The sequence below is a fragment of the Macaca fascicularis genome, chromosome 14 (assembly GCF_037993035.2).
Source record: "Macaca fascicularis isolate 582-1 chromosome 14, T2T-MFA8v1.1".
NCBI lineage: Eukaryota > Metazoa > Chordata > Mammalia > Primates > Cercopithecidae > Macaca > Macaca fascicularis.
This window is the reverse complement of record NC_088388.1, coordinates 118,095,354-118,115,367: the sequence shown is the minus strand read 5'-3', so window position 1 is coordinate 118,115,367 and position 20,014 is coordinate 118,095,354. Positions and strand designations below refer to the sequence as shown.

Genomic DNA, 20,014 nt, shown 5'->3' with positions numbered 1-20,014 from the left:
ATCACTGGGATTACAGGAATTACACCATGCCTAGCCCCAATCTATTTATTTGCCCACTTCTCTTCATTTTAAATTCCTCATCCCTAGTCTAATCTAACCTGGCATAGAGTTAATAACCTAGTAACCTATCCATCTATTTCCATCATTGCCACAAGACCTTACCTGTTTTCCAGAGAGCAGCCAATGCTATCACTGTAAAAGACAAGAGGATCACATCCTTCACCAGTTTAAAAGTTCAGTGGCTTCCCATTGCACTATCTATTCAGTTGCTCAAACTAGAAATCTATCCAATCCTTTAGCAAGTCCTGGTATGTTAGCTTTAAAATACATCAAATTCTGCCCACTTCTTTCCATCTTTACACCCACCACTTCAGTCCAAGCCATCATTGTCTCTCTCATGGACTGAAAATCTCTTTCAGGACCCATGTTGTTGTCCCTTTCCTAAATGCAAGGACATTTTTAACCTAAGCGAAAATCTCTCCCCACCAAGCCCAAAATCCTGAACACAAAGATCTAAGCTGCCATTACCTACCAGAAGAATTTGGCACACTTATTGAAACCTATTTTCAGGGTGCTAGGAAAAGATTATAGCTGCACAAACACTTTTGTCTAGTTTGTTAAATACTGTTCCACTGAATGATAATATGAAGGTTATGTTTTGGAAACTAATGGAAAAAGAGATAATATAAGCTTATAAGCTTCATGAAAAGAAGGCATTACGTACTAGAGAGGGAGCAGTGCCTACCATAGACAAAATACTCAATACTAATTTTTTTTTCCTTTTACCTACCTCTAAGAAGGCAGAATTACACTAGAAAAGCTTAACACTACTTGCACAACGAATACAAGTCAGTTTTTAAAATTAACTGTACTGTATAATCCCAGTCGGCTTCTACTGTAACTTCCTGTACACAAATGAAAACAGGTGCAAAACCCAGAAAGATCAAAGGCAAAACAGAGGCTTATGGTTTTACTTAATTCATTTTTTATAAAGTCTAAGAAAAATGAGGGCAAATTTATCTTTGGAGAACTTGAATCAGCTAATAACTCTAAAATAAAACCATGAAGCAACTATACTATATAATAATGACACAATTATATACACTTTTTTTTTTTTTTTGAGATGGAGTCTCTCTCTGTCACCCAGGCTGGAGTGTAGTGGCACAATCTCGGTTCTGCAACCTCCAACTCCCAGGATCAAGTAATTCTCCTGCCTCAGACTCCTGAGTAGCCGGGATTACAGGTGCCCGCTACCACACCCAGCTAGTTTTTGTATTTTTAGTAGAGACTAGGTTTCACCATGTTGGCCAGGCTGGTCTTGAACTCCTGACCTCAGGTGATCTACCCACCTCGGCCTCCCAAAATGCTGGCATTACAGGCGTGAGCCACTGCGCCCAGCCAATTATGTACATTCTTATAGAGAATATTTAAGAGATTGGCTCGTCAACACCCAAAAAACTAGGAACAAACTCCCCCGTGCACATGGCTATGAAGGAACACATGTCTCCCAACTCACAGTCAATTAGTCTAGAGGTCTACACCTGGCCTGTGCTGTACTAATCCCAGTACTTAACTTCTCCTTCCAGAGATTGGTCCAGGGACAATCAAATGCTCTATACCAAGACAAAGTGAAAACTGGAACTAAGAATCAGATCTTCTGCTACAGCAGAAACTCTTAAGATATAAAACTTGGGTGTTACAGAGACCAAACTTTTCTGCAATTTATACATTAATCTATCTGCACTGAGTATGGAAGCAACACCAGAAGAATCAAAGAGAACAGAGGGAGTCCTGGCAACATTTCAATCCTGGCTTCAGTTGTTCCTGAAGCTTACCTGCATTCTTGCCTTTAGCGCAATTTTTCTTTTTTTCATTGGTTAACGGTCTCGCCCTGTCACCCAGGCTGGAGCGCAGTGGCGTGATCTCAACTCACTGCAAACCTCCACCTCCCGAGTTCTCGTGCCTTAGCCTCCCAAGCAGCTGGGATTACAGGTATGTTCCACCATGTCTTTTTTTGTATTTTTTAGTAGATGTGGGGTTTCACTCTGTTGGCCAGGCTGCTCTCCAACTCCTGACCTCAAGTGATCCGCCCACCTCAGCCTCCCAAAGTGCTGGCATTACAGGCGTAGGCCACCATGCCCAGCCTCTTTAGTGCAATTTAAGATACTCATTTTTTCTAGAATTTTATGAGTCAACAAGTTTCTACCTTGGCTTACTCAAACTAGTTTTCTTTTCAAGATTCTAGGTACTATATTTAACTAGCACTTAGCTGTCCACAACCTCATCTATCAAAAAAAAAAAAAACAAACCATGAATGAAACATAAAAGGTCTCTAACACCTGTTTATGATAAAACAAAAAACAAGCAAAAAAAAAAAAAAAAACTGAAAAACAAGACACGTAAGGAAACTTCCTTAACCTGATAAAAAGCCTTTATAAAAATCTCACAGCTAATATACTGAATGGTGAAAGGTTGAACATTTTCCTCCTCAATACCAAAAAGACAAAGATGGCTACTCCTGAGATTCCTACTCAACATAGCCAAGAATAAGTAGGCAAGAAAAACGAGATAAAATGCATCCAGAAAGAAAAGGAAGAAGTAAAACTACCTCTAATTGCATGTGACATGATTTGGTATCTAGGAAAGCCTAAGGAACCTACTAAAAAGCTACTAGAGCCAATAAATAAGTTCTGCAAAGTTGCGGAGTACCAGATCAATACACAGAAGTCAACTATGTTTCTATATATGAACCCTAAAATTAACAATTCCATTTATAATAGCATCAAAACGAACAAAATAGGAATAAACATAACTAAGAAGGCAAAAAACATGAACACTGAAAATTACAAAACATTACTGAAATAAATTAAAGAAGATATTAAAGAAGATATAAGCAAGGCCAGGCAAGGTGGCTCATGCCTGTAATCCCAGCACTTTGGGAGGCCGAGACGGGCGGATCACGAGGTCAGGAGATCAAGACCATCCTGGCTAACACGGTGAAACCCCGTCTCTACTAAAAAAAAAAAAATACAAAAAACTAGCCGGGCGAGGTGGCGGGCGCCTGTAGTCCCAGCTACTCGGGAGGCTGAGGCAGGAGAATGGTCTAAACCCGGGAGGCGGAGCTTGCAGTGAGCTGAGATCCGGCCACTGCACCCCAGCCTGGGCGACAGAGCAAGACTCTGTCTCAAAAAAAAAAAAAAAAAAAGTACAAAAACCAAATAAATATTGATCTTCACTGTAATTAAAACTTCTGTGCTTCAAGGAATACTATTTAGAAAGTGAAAAGATGACCCACAGAAAGGGAGTCAAGTTTTGCAAATCATGTATCCGGTCTAGCATCCAGAATATGAAGGAAAATCTTACAACTCAACAATGAAAAGACAAATAATGCAACTTTAAAATGGGCAAAGGATTTGAATAGACGTTTCTCCAAAGATGCAATAGTCCCCCTTTGCATTCCAAGATGTGCAGATGCCTGAAACCACAGATAGTACTGAACCCTATGTATATATTGTTTTCTCAATCTGATAACTAAGATAGCTACTAGATGACTAACAGGTGCTAGTGTATACAGCGTGGAAATGTTGTACAAAGGGATGCTCTGCATCCCGGCTGGGATAGAGTAGAACGTTGTGAGATTTCATCACACTACTCTGAAGGGCATGCAATTCAAAATTTATGAATTATTTCTGGAATTTTTCATTTGGTATTTTCAGACCATGGTTGACTGCAAGTAACTGAATCCAAGGAAGGTGAAACGGAGGATAAAGGGGGACAACTATATACAAACATCCAACAGGCACATGAAAAGGTATTCACATGCATTTCAAAACCTCAAGACACCACTTTACCCCAAGTAGAATGGCTATAATAAAAAGTCAATAGCAAGTGTTAGCAAAAAATCAGAACCCACACACATCACTAGGGGAACGAAAAATGGTACACGTACTGTGGAAACAGTTTGGAGGTTACTCAAAAAGTTGAACACAGAATACCATATGACTCAGCAATTCCACTCCTATGTGTATATATATACTCAAAAGAAGTGAAAACATTTATGTATATATGTTTATATGGCTATAGCCATACAAAAACTGGCACACAAACATTCATAGCAACATTATTAATAGCCAAAAAGTAGAAACAACACAAATATCATAAACAAAATATGGTATATCCATACATTGAAATATGATTGGCCGGGCATGGTGGCTCACACCTGTAATCCCAGCACTTTGGGAGGCTAAGACGGGCGGATCATGAGGTCAGGAGATCGAGACCATCCTGGCTAACATGGTGAAACCCCGTCTCTACTAAAAAAATACAAAAAAACTAGCCGGGTGAGGTGGCGGGCGCCTGTAGTCCCAGCTACTCGGAAGGTTGAGGCAGGAGAATGGCGTGAACCCAGGAGACGGAGCTTGCAGTGAGCCGAGATCCGGCCACTGCACTCCAGCCTGGGCGACAGAGCGAGACTCCGTCTCAAAAAAAAAAAAAAAGAAATATCATTTAGCCATAAAAAGGAATGAGGTACTGATACATGCTACAATATGGATGAACTGTAAAAGCATTCTAAGGGAAAGAAGACACACAAAAAAACCACAAAAGGCCACTGTTAATGTGATTCCACTTACACGAAATGTCCAGAGCAGGCAAATCCACACAGACAGAAAGCAGGTATTAGTGATTACCAAGGGCGGGGGGAGATCCAGAGAGAGGAAAAAAGAGTGACTGCTAATGGGAGTGGGGTTTCCTGTGGGGGATGAAAATGTTCTGGAATTACAGACGGGTGATGGTTGCCTGACTTTGTGAATACACTAAAAACCACAAAATTGTACACTTTAAAAGGGTGAATTTTATGGTATGTGAATTATATCTCAATTTAAAAATTGAATAGAAAAAAAAAACCTCTAAGTAACCAAAAAGATCACAAAGATCATAAAAAAGCCTATATATTTTTCCCTATTTACAAAAACCCTTTCAACCTGAGAAAGTTGATTGAAAAAATGAACTCCTTGATCCTCGCCTGCAATCTGTTTACTCTCATTTTACATATAATTTGTACAAATCTGGGTTCAAAGTCCATAAAATATTAAAAACCTCATGTTAGGGGGAATGAAATTGATACAGATAGGCACACTGACAGTGAGGTTTAAAAAGAGGCAAAAGAACTTGTCAACACATACTGAAGTCATTTGGTAAGGGCAAATTAGATATAGTTGAGCCTTAACAACATGGGTTTAACTGTGTGGGTCCACTTATACACAGATTTTTTTTCTATTTAAGTAACACCAAATATGCCTGCCTGTCCTGCCTCCCCTTCCTCCTCCTCCACCTATTCTGCCTCTACCACAGAAACACCAGTACTGGAATTTTCAGTACCGAGACAGCAGCCAACCCCTCCTCTTCCTATTCAACATGAAGACAATGAGGATGAAGACCTTTATGAGGATCCACTTCCATTTACTAAATAATAAATGTTTTATCTTCCTTATGATTTTAATAACATTTTCTTTTCTCTACCACACTTTACTGTAAGAATACATATAAAATAGAGGCCAGGGCGGGCAGACCACTTAAGGCCAGGAGTTTGAGACCAGCCTATGAGCCTAGGTGGTTTGAGACCACCTAGCCTCAATATGGTGAAACCTGTCACTACTAAAAATACAAAAAAATTAGCCCAGCGTGATGCACACACCTGTAATCCCAGCTATTTGGGAGTCTGAGGCAAGAGAATTGTTTGAATGCAGGAGGCAGAGTTTGCAGTGAGCCAATATTGCGCCATTGCACTCCAGCCTAGGCAACAAAGTGAGACTCCGTCTCAATAAAAAAAAAAAAAAAGACGCTGGGCGCGGTGGCTCATGCCTGTAATCCCAGCACTCTGGGAGGCCGAGGCAGGCGGATCATGAGGTCAGGAGATCGAGACCATCCTGGCTAACACGGTGAAATCCCGTCTCTACTAAAAATACAAAAAATTAGCCGGGCGTGGTGGCGGGTGCCTGTAATCCCAGCTACTTGGGAGGCTGCGGCAGGAGAATGGCGTGAACCCGGGAGGCGGAGCTTGCAGTGAGCCAAGATCGCGCCACTGCACTCCAGCCTGGGCAACAGAGCGAGACTCCGTCTCGAAAAAATAAATAAATAAATAAATAAGAAAAAAGAAATGCTCTTTAAAATAAACCTGTTCTATGACAGCCTATCATCTATAGGAGAAAGTCTAGAAGTCAAAAATTATCATCTATAGGAGAAAGTCTAGAAGTCAAAAAACAGCCCTTCACAATCTGACTTCGACCTGTATTTCCAGCATATCTATCTCCCACAATTCTAACCAAACCAGACTTTTATTTATTTTAAACATACCAGCGCCTCCATTTTCATGCCACTGTGTTAAGATTTTGACTTCGACTTCTCTGCCTAGAAAATTCCTACTTATCCTTCAAACTCTAATTCAAATTACAAGTCCTTTATGCCACCTTCTCTGATGCCCCTGGACAAAACTGTATTCACACAGCACTTTTTAAAAATGTTTCATTTACTTTAAGAAGAGGTCTCGCTGTGTCGCCCAGGCTGGTCTCAATGTCCTGTGCTGAAGGAATCCTCCCATCTCAGTCTTCTGAGTAGCTAGAACTACAGATGCATGTCACTGTGCCTGTCTCCCAATAGCATTTTGTACATATCTCTATTAATGCATTTGTCATATCACCTCAAATTTGAATGCTTAACTTTCCTTTTCACCTCCTAGAACCAGAACCTAGTTCACAGTACATGGTAAATAAAATTTTTAAGTTTTGGTACCTAATGAATTAAAATTATTTTTTAGAAACTCAGCAATACAAAACGACTAGCTAGCTAAAAGGTCCATACAGTCGCGGTTTTAACAAGTTACGAAATTTGAATATTTAAAAGGAATAAAGTTCACTTCCAGATAAACTAGAACAAAGGTTCTTATGGATTGAATTCACTCATCAGAATCTTTTTAAGAAAAGATGGACAGGCCAGCAGAAGTGGCTCTCACCTGCAATTCCAACACTTAGGGAGGCTGAGGCAGGCAGATCCCCTGAGGTCAGGAGTTCAAGACCAGCTTGGCCAACATGGCAAAACTCCGTCTCTACTAAAAATACAAACATTAGCCGGGAACAGTGGTGCATGCTTGTAATCCCAGCTACTCGGGAGGCTGAGACAGGAGAATCGCTTGAACCTAAGAGGTGGAGGTTGCACTGAGCCAAGATCGCGCCACTGCACTCCAGCTTGGGTGACAAGAGCACGACTCAAACAAACAAACAAAAAAAAAAGAAAGAAAAGATGGACATTTAGAGTCCATTATTCAGACTACACCTGAGTAATTTGTTTGCAATAATAGTAATATGGATAATCATGTGCATACAATTTTAACTGAGAGCTAGGGTTGCCAGAATCTAGGCCAACAGGCCCAAAGGAAAGTAGACAACAAGGACACCATTTAGTATGTTACTGCTAGAGTCATGCATGGTAACCAGATGTCTTCAGAAATACTGTTCCTTCTAATTCAAGTCACTCCTCGATAGTAACTTACTAAAAAATTCTAGTGGAATTATTTTATTACTCATTCTAGATGAGTTAATATTTAGTTCCAATTGAACAAAATCAAACACAATTACATTCACACATACAGTTAACTTATTTCTCTCCCAATACGTAATTTATGACAGCCAAGCTAACAACATGCAGGATAGCCTATAGTTTCTGGTATTTAATAAATACCAAAGAGGGCCAGGTGCGATGGCTCACACCTGTAATCCCAGCACTTTGTGAGGCCAAGGCGGGCAGATCACCTGAGGTCAGGAGTTGGAGACCAGACTGGCCAACATGGTGAAACCCCATCTCTACTAAAAATATAAAAATTAGCCAGGCATGGTGGTACACATCTATAATCCCAGCTAGTCAGGAGGCTGAGACAGGAGAATCACTTGAACCTAGAGGGCGAAATCGTGCCACTGCACTCCAGCCTGGGCAACAGAGCCAGACTCTGTCTCAAAAAAATAATAATAATGATAATAAAATTAATACAAAAAAATACATAGTGATCCTTCAAATATTTATTGAATTAATTGCATTCACCTCTACCTATTTTATTTGAAAAGTTACTTTTACCTGTAAAGAAAATGTCATTTCACATAGCTTCATGTTTTAAGAAGTTAAACTAGTGGCTTTTTCCCCTATTATCCCACACATAAATTTACCTAATATGCTACAGCTTTGGGCAAGATCTGCCTCTTATTTACTCCCAAACTCCACTTAACCCCAGTCTTCTTTCTTCCAAACTCCCATCTACTCACAAACTTTCATGATCTTCAGGTTCTCCAAAGGACCTACTGCCTCCAACTCATTTTCATTACTATCAGTAAATGATTTTTCAGAGGTAAGCAAATCAGAGTTAGGGATACTACAATGTCATACATGGCAACCTTTTATATAAACTATATCTTTAAATCAAATGTCAACTTTCCATTCCTACTAACATAAAATTAAAACCAACTCAACTACTTCTATGTGTTACCCATTCAGGCAGTCACAGACCTGCATTATTATTTGTGTAGTATTTCTCCATTACCTAGGCTGAGAATTCTCCTCATACATTCTTTCTTTTCCCTCCTTGAAGAGGCTTATGGTTTGCTTAGTTTTCTTCATCAAATTCTCCATGAATACCCTAAAATACTCATTTTCTCCAAGTGTCTCCATCTTCCCCTCATATCTTGACAAGATAGTACGGAGATGCTGGTAGGTATCTGGCAGCAGGTCTAAGATATAAGGTGGGCTATTCTTTAGCGCCAGCTTTGGGTTCTGACACAACCGCACCACCTGCAACAAATGAAAAAGAAGGGCTATTACTTGGAGAATTTTAAGGACAGCTCCCTTTTTTAAGTTTAAGAAAGTGATGATATATGTGCTGTTTTGCAAAATATGAAAAATACATGAGAATATAAGAAACAGATCCATAATCCCATTGCCCACAGGCAATCATCTTAAAATTTTTAGTGGTCCCCCAGAAGAATGTGTTTTTAAATCCCTTTGAGAGACTAATGGTACAGATAACACACAGACCAAACAACTAGGGGAAAACATCCACATAAATGCCTAAAACATGCCAGATGAAATATGGCAAATTACTTTTAAATATACTGCTAATCCCCACAATATTTTTATTTATTTATTTATTTGAGACAGGGTCTCACGGTTGGAGTGGAGTGGAGCAATCACGGCTCAGTGCAGCCTCAAATCCCCAGGCTCAGGTGATCCTCCCACTTCAGCCTCCTGGGTAGCTGGGACTACAGCCATGCGTAACCACACCCAGCTAATTGTTTTTATTGTAGAGACATGTTGCCCAGGCTAGTCCCAAACTCCTCAGCTCAAACGATGCCAACTGCCTCAGCCTCCCAAAATGCTGGGATTATAGGCATGAGCCACTATGTCCCGCCTGACCCCTCTAATAGACTAAAGAAAATTCCCAGGGACGGAAATAAAGGACATGAGTGCCCTGGGAGGTAAATCTCTGTAATCTAGGGGATTAGAGAGTTTTGTCTGTCTTTTGAGACAGAGTTTTGCTCTTGTTGCCCAGGCTGGAGTACAATGGTGTGATCTTGGCTCACCACAACCTCCACCTCCTGGGTTCAAGCGATTCTCCTGCCTCAGCCTCCCCAGTAGCTGGAATTACAGGCATGTACCACCATGCCCGGCTAATTTTGTATTTTTGGTAGACACAGGGTTTCTCCATGTCGGTCAGCCTGGTCTCAAACTCCTGACCTCGTAATCTACCCGCCTCAGCCTCCCAAAGTGCTGGGATTACAGGCGTGAGCCACTGCGCCCAGACCTTTGTTTGTTTTTTGTTTTTGAGATGGAGTTTTGCTCTTTTTGCCCAGACTGGAGTGCAATGGCACAATCTCAGCTCACTGCAGCAGCCGCCGCCTCCAAGGTTCAAGTGATTCTCCTGTTTCAGCCTCCCAAGTAGCTGGGATTACAGACACCTGCCATCACATCCAGCTAATTTTAGTATTTTTAGCAGAGATGGGGTTTCGCCATGTTGGCCAGGCTGGTCTTGAATGCCTGACCTTAGGTGATCCGCCTGCCTCGGCCTTCCAAAGTGCTGGGATTACTAGGGTTTGAGTTTTAACAACCGCTTGAGGAACAGGAACAGACAGGTCTTGGACTCAGCAAAGCCTGGAGCTGAGAGTCCTACAGTTAGACTCTCAGAATTTGTCTGGTAATTCTTCATCCCATCTTTTACTTTCAACTTTTCTGAGTTATGTTAAGTGTTTATTTTAAAGATCATAAAGACAGATTTTAAAAATCCAATGTAACAATCATTGTTTTCTAACTGGTAAGTTTAGTCCATTTTGTGTTTGTCAAACAAATAAATTTGGATTTCTTCCTAACATCTTGTTTGTGCTCTCTATTTACACGGACTTTTCTGTGTCTGGAAAAGACAAACTATTGGAACAGAAAGTCCAGAAACAGACTCACACATGCACATAAGGAAATTCAGTATCAGCAGTGAACATTAAAAATCAAGAATACAAGAGAAAAACTATTGAAAACTTTGCTCTCCATATGGAAAAAAACAAAACTAGATCCCTTACACATTACATGAAAATAAATTTCTCACAGCTCTCCTCAACTTCCCAAATTTGGCATAATTTCTTACTGTCTTGATAATAATTCTATGTCTTCTAGCTTTTCTAGCTGTTAGCAGTATATTTGGTTCAAAACAACCTAAGCTAACATTAATGGAAGCACACGTTCTCATTTTTATTTCACATTTAAAAATACCTATTTTCTTGTGTCACCAAAAGCTCATTATAAACTTTTTTGAGATATTTAAATAATTCTAGTCCATGGATAGACAATAACATATCTTAACCATCTCCCCCCAACTTTGTTTTAACATTTATTTTGTTTTCAAGTCTTTACTACTGCAACATCACAGTGATGAACATGCTTGGGCATTTCAGTCTTCTATATATCAGATTATTTCCTTAGGATAAATTCCCATTTAATAACTAATGATCAAGAATTCTTCAAAAATTAGCCGGATATGGTGGCACATGCCTATAATTCCAGCTACTCGGGAGGCTGAGGCAGGAGAATCACTTGAACCTGGGAGGTGGAAGTTGCAGTGAGTCAAGACCATGCCACTGCACTCCAGCCTGGGCAACAGCAAGATTCTATCTCAAAAGAAAGAAAAAAAAAAAAAAGGAACTCTTGAAATAATATGAAAATTGTAAAACTAAGATACGTTATTCTCAATACATTTCTTGAACTCTTGTTTTCTTAAGGTTTTTTTTGTGTTTTTTTTTTGAGAGACTCAGTCTGTCACTCAGGCTAGAGTACAGTGGTTCAATCATAGCTCACTGCAACCTCGAACTCCTGGATTCAAGCAACCCTCCTGCCTAAGCTGCCCGAATAGCTGGGATTAAAGGCTCATGCCACCACATCCAGTTAGCCCCATATATAAGCCTAGCACATAAAGACAAGCCGAATCAACAAAAAACATTTGGTTCATGAATATTTTCACAGCATTTTAGAAAGCTCTTCTTCCTATCAAGTGTTTAAGTCAAAAGGGAAGAACATGGCCAGGGAAAAAGACTCCACCTCACAAGATAACTATATTCTAAGTACAAAAGAGTTAATAACTCATATTAATAAAACAAATACAGACAGTTCCCAGTTTACAAATGCTACATTCCAAAAGTCAGTCAGGTATTTATAAACAATACATTTTACAATAAAAATATTAAAATTGTAGGTTCCTATGTTAGTCTGTGGAAAGAGGTGGGGGAGACTGACACTGTAACTACAGATTAATATCCAGCAAAAACTGAAAACTAAACATAGTTCATATTAAGAAACATCCAGAAGAGAAAAGGAGGTAAGTGACAACTGGTCAACATGGTGAAACCCTGCCTCTATTAAAAATTACAAAAAAATTAGCCAGGCATGCTGGCAGGCACCTGTAATCCCAGCTACTCGGGAGGCTGAGGCAGGAGAATCACTTGAACCCAGAGGCAAAGGTTGCAGTGAGCCAAGACCACGCCACTGCACTACAGCCTGGGGGACAAGAGTGAAACCACATCTCCAAAAAAAAAAAAAAAAAAGAGAGAGAGAGAGAAGGAATTAGCTAGGAGTGGTGGTGGTATGGGTGTAAGTCTCGGCTACTCCAGAGGCTGAAGCAGAAGGATTGCTTGAGTGAGTCCAAGAGTCTGAGGCTGCAGTGTGCTATGATCATGCCTGTGAACAGCCACTGCACTCCAGCCTGGGCCACACGGCAAGACCTTGTCCCTATTTCTTTTTTTTTTTTTTTTTTTGAGATGGAGTTTTGCTCTTGTCGCCCAGGCTGGAGTGCAATGGCGTGATCTCAGCTCACCACAACCTCCACTTCCCAGGTTCAAGTGATTCTCCTGGCTCAGCCTCCCAAGTGGCTGGGATTACATGCGTGCGCCACCATGCCTGACTAATTTTTGTATTTTTAGTAGAGACAGGGTTTCGCCATGTTGGCCAGGCTGGTGTCAAACTCCTGAACTCAGGTGATCCGCCCGCCTTGGCCTCCCAAAATGCTTTGTGTCTATTTCTAAACAATTAAAATTCAGCCTGGGCAACATTGTGAAACCCCATCTCCACAAACACATACAAAAAAATTAAGTAGGCGTGGTGATGGGCACCTGTAGTCCCAGTTACTCAGGAGGCTGAAGGACCGCTTGAGGTGGAGGTTGCAGTCAGTCAAGATCACACCACCATATTCCAGCCTGGGAGACAGAATGAGACTCTGTCTCAAAAAAAAAATTAAAAAAATATATTTTACAACAAGAAGACACCTCCTAGAATAGGAAAAAGAAAGAGTGAGCATAGGTTCAGACAGAGACCAATTTGTACATATGGAGGCTGTAAGTTAAAGGTTGTACCAGTTTTATTTTTCTCAACGTATTGATTCAAAAAATAGTGTCAGGCACAAGGACACAGAAGTAGAAAGACAAGGTATCTGAATGTGAGAGGAATCAAGCAATAAAACAATAAAAATGAAGTCAACAAGAAAATTATAAGGTTTGCTGGGCGTGGTGGCTTACACCTGTAATCCCAGCACTTTGCGAGGCCGAGGCAGGTGGATCACCTGAGGTCAGGAGTTCGAGACCAGCCTGACCAACATGGCGAAACCCCGTCTCTAATAAAAATACAAAATTAGCCGGGTGTGTTGGCCCACACCTGTAATCCCAGCTACTTGGGAAGCTGAGGCAGGAGAATCGCTTGAACCCGGGAAGCGGAGGTTGCAGTGAGCCAAGATAGCACCGTTGCACTCCAGCCTGGGCAACAAGAGCAAAACTCCGTCTAATTAAAAAAAAAAAAAGAAAATTATAAGGTTCGCTACAGAATTAAAATAGGCTAATATGATAAGAGAGTGCTGGGTGACTAGTAGATAAAGCTTTTCTACTGATGCAACAGCGACATTTAGGCTAAGAGCTGAAATTAAGAGAAAAAAGCAAGCTATAGCAGAACAGTAGCTCAAAAAGAGGGAACAACCACAGATGTTCCTCAATTTACAATGGAGTTACATTCCAGTAAACCTATCCTAAGTTGAAGATATAAGTCAATAGTATATTTAATATACTTAGCCTACCAAACATCATAGCTTAGCCTAGCCTACCTTAAACATGCTCATAACACAGTAGCCTAGAGTTGGGCAAAATCATCTAACACAAAGCCTACTTTATTATAAAGTGCTGAATAACTCGTGTAATTTATTGAATACTGCACTAAAAGTGAAAAACAGAATACTTATATGGATATTTAAAGTGCAGTTTCCACTGAATAGCCATCACTTTTGCACCATCATTAAGTCGAAAAATCCCAAATCAAACCATTGTACCATCAAACCATTGTACTTCGATGGTCTTAAAGCGGGAAGAGGTTGAGATTTGTTTGTAGAAAGGTCAGTGAGGTTAAAGCATAGTGAACAAGGTGGAGAAGGTAATGAGAGAGATTTGTGGAACAGGTAAGGAAGTCACCAAAGAGACATTGTGCTAAAGGCTAAACTATAAGTTTTTAACTTTTCAATTAAATTTTTAAAGGACTAAATAATGTTTTAGTATTTTGACCAGATTTAATCAAACAGCCATATCAAAATGTCTTGCTTCAGGCAGGGCGTGGTGGCGTATGCCTGTAATCCCAGCACTTTGGGAGGCTGAGGCAGGCAGATCACTTGAGGTCAGGAGTTCAAGACCAGCCTGGTCAACATGGTGAAACCCTGTCTCTACTAAAAATGTGAAAATCAGCCAGGCAGGGTGGCACACACCTGTAGTCCCAGCTAACTCAGGAGGCTGAGGCAGGAGAATCACTTGAACCCAGAAGGAGAAGGTTGCAGTGAGTTGAGACATGCCACTGCACTCCAGCCTGGGTGACCACAGACTCCATTTCAAAAAAAAAAACCAAACAAACAAAAAAAAACAGTCCTGTTTCAGTCATTTAAGTTGAGTAAATTTCTTAACCTCTGAGCCTCAGTTTTTATCCACAAAATCAAAGATAATGCCTCATAATAAAATTTGCATAAAAGGATTGCATAGTTTCCAAAAAAATCGCATTCAATAAATGTTAGTTCCCCTCCTCATTTCCATACCATCTGACTGGCTTATATGCAGGGGAGGCAAGAATTACCTACTAAAGACAGAATGGTGGACCTCATATCACCCTTTAAAGATTCCCAGAGGCTGGGCGCGGTGGCTCAAGCCTGTAATCCCAGCACTTTGGGAGGCCGAGATGGGCGGATCACGAGGTCAGGAGTTCGAGACCATCCTGGCTAACACGGTGAAACCCCGTCTCTACTAAAAAATACAAAAAACTAGCCGGGCGAGGTGGCGGGCGCCTGTAGTCCCGGCTACTCGGGAGGCTGAGGCAGGAGAATGGCGTAAAAACCCGGGAGGCAGAGCTTGCAGTGAGCTGAGATCCGGCCACTGCACTCCAGCCTGGGCGACACAGTGAGACTCCGTCTCAAAAAAAAAAAAAAAAAAAAGATTCCCAGAATCTGGTACCATTAGTCCTATCATTCGGGCCCATGACACAACTACTTTCCCAGTCCTGCATGGTCTCTGGTAACCAAGAAATAGAGAAAAGGCAGCAGGCAACACAAGAACTGGGTGGCCAACAATCTGCAAAAGCTATAGAATCCACCCCTTTAAAGGTTCAAACCAAGTACCAAGTACCAAGTACAGCTCCCAGTGAAAATATTTAGGCCATGCCGGGCACAGTGGCTCACGCCTGTATTCCCAGCACTTTGGGAGGCCAAGGTCGGCGGATCACGGGGTCAGGAGATCAAGACCATCCTGGCTAACATGGTGAAACCCCGTGCCCACTAAAAAACACAAAAAACTAGCCGGGCGAGGTGGGGGGCGCCTGTAGTCCCAGTTACTCGGGAGGCTGAGGCAGGAGAATGGCGTGATCCCGGGAGGCGAAGCTTGCAGTGAGCTGAGATCGCGCCAGTGCACTCCAGCCTGGGCGACAGAGCGAGACTCCATCTCAAAAAAAAAAAAAAGAAAAGAAAAAAGAAAATATTTAGGCCAGACACGGTGGCTCACACCTGTAATCCCAGCACTTTGGGATTACCTGAGGTCAGGAGTTTGAGACCAGCCTGGCCGACATGTGAAAAACCCCATCTCTATTAAAAATACAAAAAATTAGCCGGGCGTGGTGGGACACGCCTATAATCCTAGCTACTCGGGAGGCTGAGGCAGAAGAATCGGTTGAACCTGGGAGGCAGAGGTTGCAGTGATCTACCATGGTACAAGGTAGTACCACTGTACTCTAGGATGGGCAACAAGAACAAAACTCTGTCTCAAAAATAAAAAAGAAAGAAAAGAAAGTATTTATATTGGCTGGATACAGTGTCTTACATCTGTAATCCCAGAATTTTGGGAGGCTGAGGCTGAGGCTGAGGCGGGCAGTTCGCTTGAGCCTAGGAGTTCAAGACTAGCCTGGACAACATGGCAAAACCCCATCTCTACAAAAAATACAAAAAATTAGCTGGATGTGGTGCACGTACCCATAGTCCCAACTACCTGGGATGCTGAGGTGAGAAGATCAGTTGAGCCTAGGAGGTTGAGGCTGCAGTGAACCAAGATTGCATCACTGCACTCCAGCCTGTAGGATAGAATGAGACCCTGTCTCAAAACAAAAACAAAACATAAGGCCAGGCACTGCAGCTCACACTTGTAATCCCAACACTTTGGGAGGCCAAGGCGGATGGATTACCTGACGTCAGGAGTTGGAGACCAGCCTGACCAACATGGTGAAACCCTGTCTCTCCTAAAAATACAAAAATTAGCCAGGTGTGGTGGCATGCACTTGTAGTCCCAGCTACTAGGGAGGCTGAGACTGGAGAATTGCATGAATCCAGGAGGTGGAGGTTGCAGTGATCCAAGATCACGCCACTGCACTCCAGCCTGAGCAACAGAGCGAGACTCTGTCTCAAATACATACATACATAAACACACACACACACACACACAAAACACACACACACTTATATCAAAGAGTTTAGGACAAAACGAAGTACTTGCCTAATGTCTCTGAAAAACAGGTATACAGTTGACCCTTCAACAACACGGGTTTGAAAGCGTGGGTCTGCTTATACAAAGTCTTTTTTTCAATAAAAGTTTGACCAAGTGTGCCTGCCCTCTTGCTTCCCCCTCCACCTCTTCCATCTATTCCGTCTCTGCCACCTGAGACAGCAGCCAATCCCTCCTTCTCCTACTCAACATGAAGACAAAGAGGATGAAGACCTTTACGAAGATCCACTTCCACTTAATGAATCGTAAATATTTTATCTTCCGGCCGGGCGCGGTGGCTCAAGCCTGTAATCCCAGCACTTTGGGAGGCCGAGACGGGCGGATCATGAGGTCAGGAGATCGAGACCATCCTGGCTAACAAGGTGAAACCCCATCTCTACTAAAAATACAAAAAATTAGCCGGGCGTGGTGGCAGGCGCCTGTAGTCCCAGCTACTCAGGAGGCTGAGGCAGGAGAATGGCGTGAACCCGGGAGCTGGAGCTTGCAGTGAGCTGAGATCGCGCCACTGCACTCCAGCCTGGGCCACAGAGCCAGACTCGGTCTCAAAAAAAAAAAAAAAAAAAAAAAAATATTTATCTTCCTTATGATTTTTTCAATGTTTTCTTCTGTAGTCCCAGCTACTCGGGATGCTGAGGCAGGAGAATCGCTTAAACCCAGGAGGCAGAGGTTGCAGTGGGCCAAGGTCACGCCACTGCACTCCAGCCTGGTGACAGAGTGAGACTCCATCTCAAACAAACAAACAAACAAAAAATACAAAAAATAATGTTTTCTTTAATCTGGCTTACTTCATTGGAAGAACACAGGATGCAACACATACATGTACAAAATACGTGTTAATAAGCTGTTTTATGTTATCAATAAGAGCAGGCTATTACTGGCTAACTTTTGGTGGCGGAGTCAAAAGTTATGCGTGACTTTCGATGGGGGGGCAGGGGCTGGAGGTAATGAGGGGGATGGGATGTGGGGTGATCTGTGCCCCTAACCTCCTGGCTGTTCTAGGGTCAACCGCACATCCCTTCAACAACAACAAAAAACTAAACTGAAACCTTTATCATACGCAATCAATAAATGCTCATGACAATGGATCAGCCCTCACGACATACTACAAAATGTTTCCAAAATACTTCATGAATTAGTATTTTTAAACTAGTACCATGTGCCTTCCACAAGTGTTATCTGTCCTTCTTTAGCATGTAACCTCTTAAAGTTCATTTGCATATTAAATGTCTGTTTTTCTCAAGATCTTCTGAAAATGAATCATCATGAACAGGGAAATCAGCACTGCACTAACTCTTAAGTCTTCAACCATGGAACACCAACACAGACCTCAAAGAATATAAAAGTAAGCCTACTCTTTTTTTATTTTTTCTTCATCTTTTAAGAGACAGAGTCTCAAAAAATAAAAATTGCCAGGCGTGGTGGCTCACACCTGTAATCCCAGCACTTTGGGAGGCTGCAGCGGGCAGATCTCGAGGTCAGGAGATCGAGACCAGCCTGACCAACAGGGTGAAATCCCATCTCTACTAAAAATACAAAAACTAGCTGAGTGTGGTGGCACATGCCTATAATCCCAGCTACTCGGGAGGCTGAGGCAGGAGAATCACTTGAACCCGGGAGGCAGAAGTTGCAGTGAGCCAAGATCACACCACTGCACTCCAGCCTGGCGACAGAGAGAGACTCTGTTTCAAAATAAATAAATAAATAAATAAATAAATAAAATATAAATAAACAATAAAAATTTTAGGCCAGGTGCGGTGGCTCACGCCTGTAATCCCAGCACCTTGGGAGGCCAAGGCACGCCGATCACTTGAGGTCAGGAGTTCGAGAACAGCCTGGCCAACATGGTGAAAGCCCGTCTCTACTAAAAATACAAAAATTAGCTGGGTGTGGTGGCAGGCACCTGTAACCCCAACAACTGGGGAGGCTGAGACAGGAGAATCGCTTCAACCTGGGAGATAGAGTTTGCAGTGAGCAGAGATCAGGCCACTGCACTCTGGCCTGGGTGACAGAGCAAGACATAAAATAAAGTAGAATAAAATAAAAAACAAAAATTTAAAAGGGCTAGGCGTGGTGGCTCATGCCTGTAATCCCAGCACTTTGGAAGGCTAAGATGGGAGGGTGGCTTGAACCTAGGAGTTTGAGACCAGCTGAGAAAGATGGCAAGACCTTTTTTTTCTTAAAAAAAGGAAGGGTGTGGGGTGGTTTGCTCTGTCACCCAGGCTGGAGTACAACGGCATGATCATACCTCAAATGCAGCTTGAATACTTGTCTCCTGGACTCGAGACATTCCCAACTAGACCTCCCAAAAAGATAGGACTACAGGTACACGCAACCACACCTGCATTTTTTTTTTTTTTTTTTTTTTTGAGACGGAGTCTCGCTCTGTCACCCAGGCTGGAGTGCAGTGGCCGGATCTCAGCTCACTGCAAGCTCCGCCTCCCGGGTTCACGCCATTCTCCTGCCTCAGCCTCCCGAGTAGCTGGGACTACAGGCGCCTGCCACCTCGCCCGGCTAAGTTTTTTTTTTGTATTTTTAGTAGAGACGGGGTTTCACTGTGTTAGCCAGGATGGTCTCGATCTCCTGACCTCGTGATCCGCCCGTCTCGGCCTCCCAAAGTGCTGGGATTACAGGCTTGAGCCACCTCGCCCGGCCTGCATAATTTTTTTAAACTATTTTTTGCAGTGATAGAACCTCACTATGTTACCAAGGCTGGTCTCGAACTCCTAGCCTCAAGTGATCCTGCCTCCTGGCATCCCAAAACGCTGGAATTATATACAGGCAAGAGCCACCATACCTGGCCATGCTGTTGATACTCTTGAAATTAACATTCTTTGGAAAGGAAAAAAAGTCCTTATTATGTATAACCTCTTAAAAAAAAAAATGGTTCCCAAAGGCCCTGTGTGAATAATTCAACTCGATAGTTAACAAACATCAAAAACCCAAACCATCTGCCTGTATTATTTAGTGAATTGTAAACTGGCAGTCACAGTTAACCTTCAAAGAACATGAACCCCAAGCTTAAAAAAAATTCACCAAAAAATTTCTGAAAGATAAAAATATTTTCCTGCTTAGTCTGTCCTCCATTTGGCCAACTTTATTTTGCATTCCAAATCCTGCAGTGGCAAAAATGGCTGCCTTTTGTTTACTTCTGCCTGTACATTTACAGCATCACTCAGAACAATGTTAAAAAGAAACGTGCTTAGCTCTGGAAAAACCAACAGTATCCTTGTACAGCTGCCATGCACTCCATTCATAATAGCTTTCTCACTGGCCTAGCTCCTCCCTTTGCTTCTGCCAAGACTCAATGGTCAACAGAAAAAATTTGGAAAGTGTTATGATCACAATAAAGAGGAATAAAACTATGCTTGAAAACTGCTAAACTTTTAAAAAGCAAAAAGTTATAGAGAACAACAATGCCTAGGCCTAATACTGTTGTG

The 20,014-nt window shown here is 42.0% G+C and overlaps 1 protein-coding gene across 4 annotated transcripts in view; it reads right to left on the bottom strand.

The window, feature by feature from the left end:
- CBL (Cbl proto-oncogene) overlaps positions 1 to 20,014 on the bottom strand; it is a 103,442-nt gene that overhangs the window by 66,439 nt on the left and 16,989 nt on the right. For 2 of the 4 annotated variants that reach the window (XM_005579916.5, XM_045370924.3), the window contains exon 2: positions 8,585 to 8,832. The exons of 1 other annotated variant lie outside the window; for it this stretch is intronic. In XM_005579916.5, coding sequence (XP_005579973.1) covers positions 8,585 to 8,832 — 248 coding nt within the window. Of the gene's footprint in view, positions 1 to 8,550; positions 8,833 to 20,014 lie in introns of all 4 variants that reach the window. One more of the 4 variants, XM_074015437.1, reaches the window with a different exon arrangement.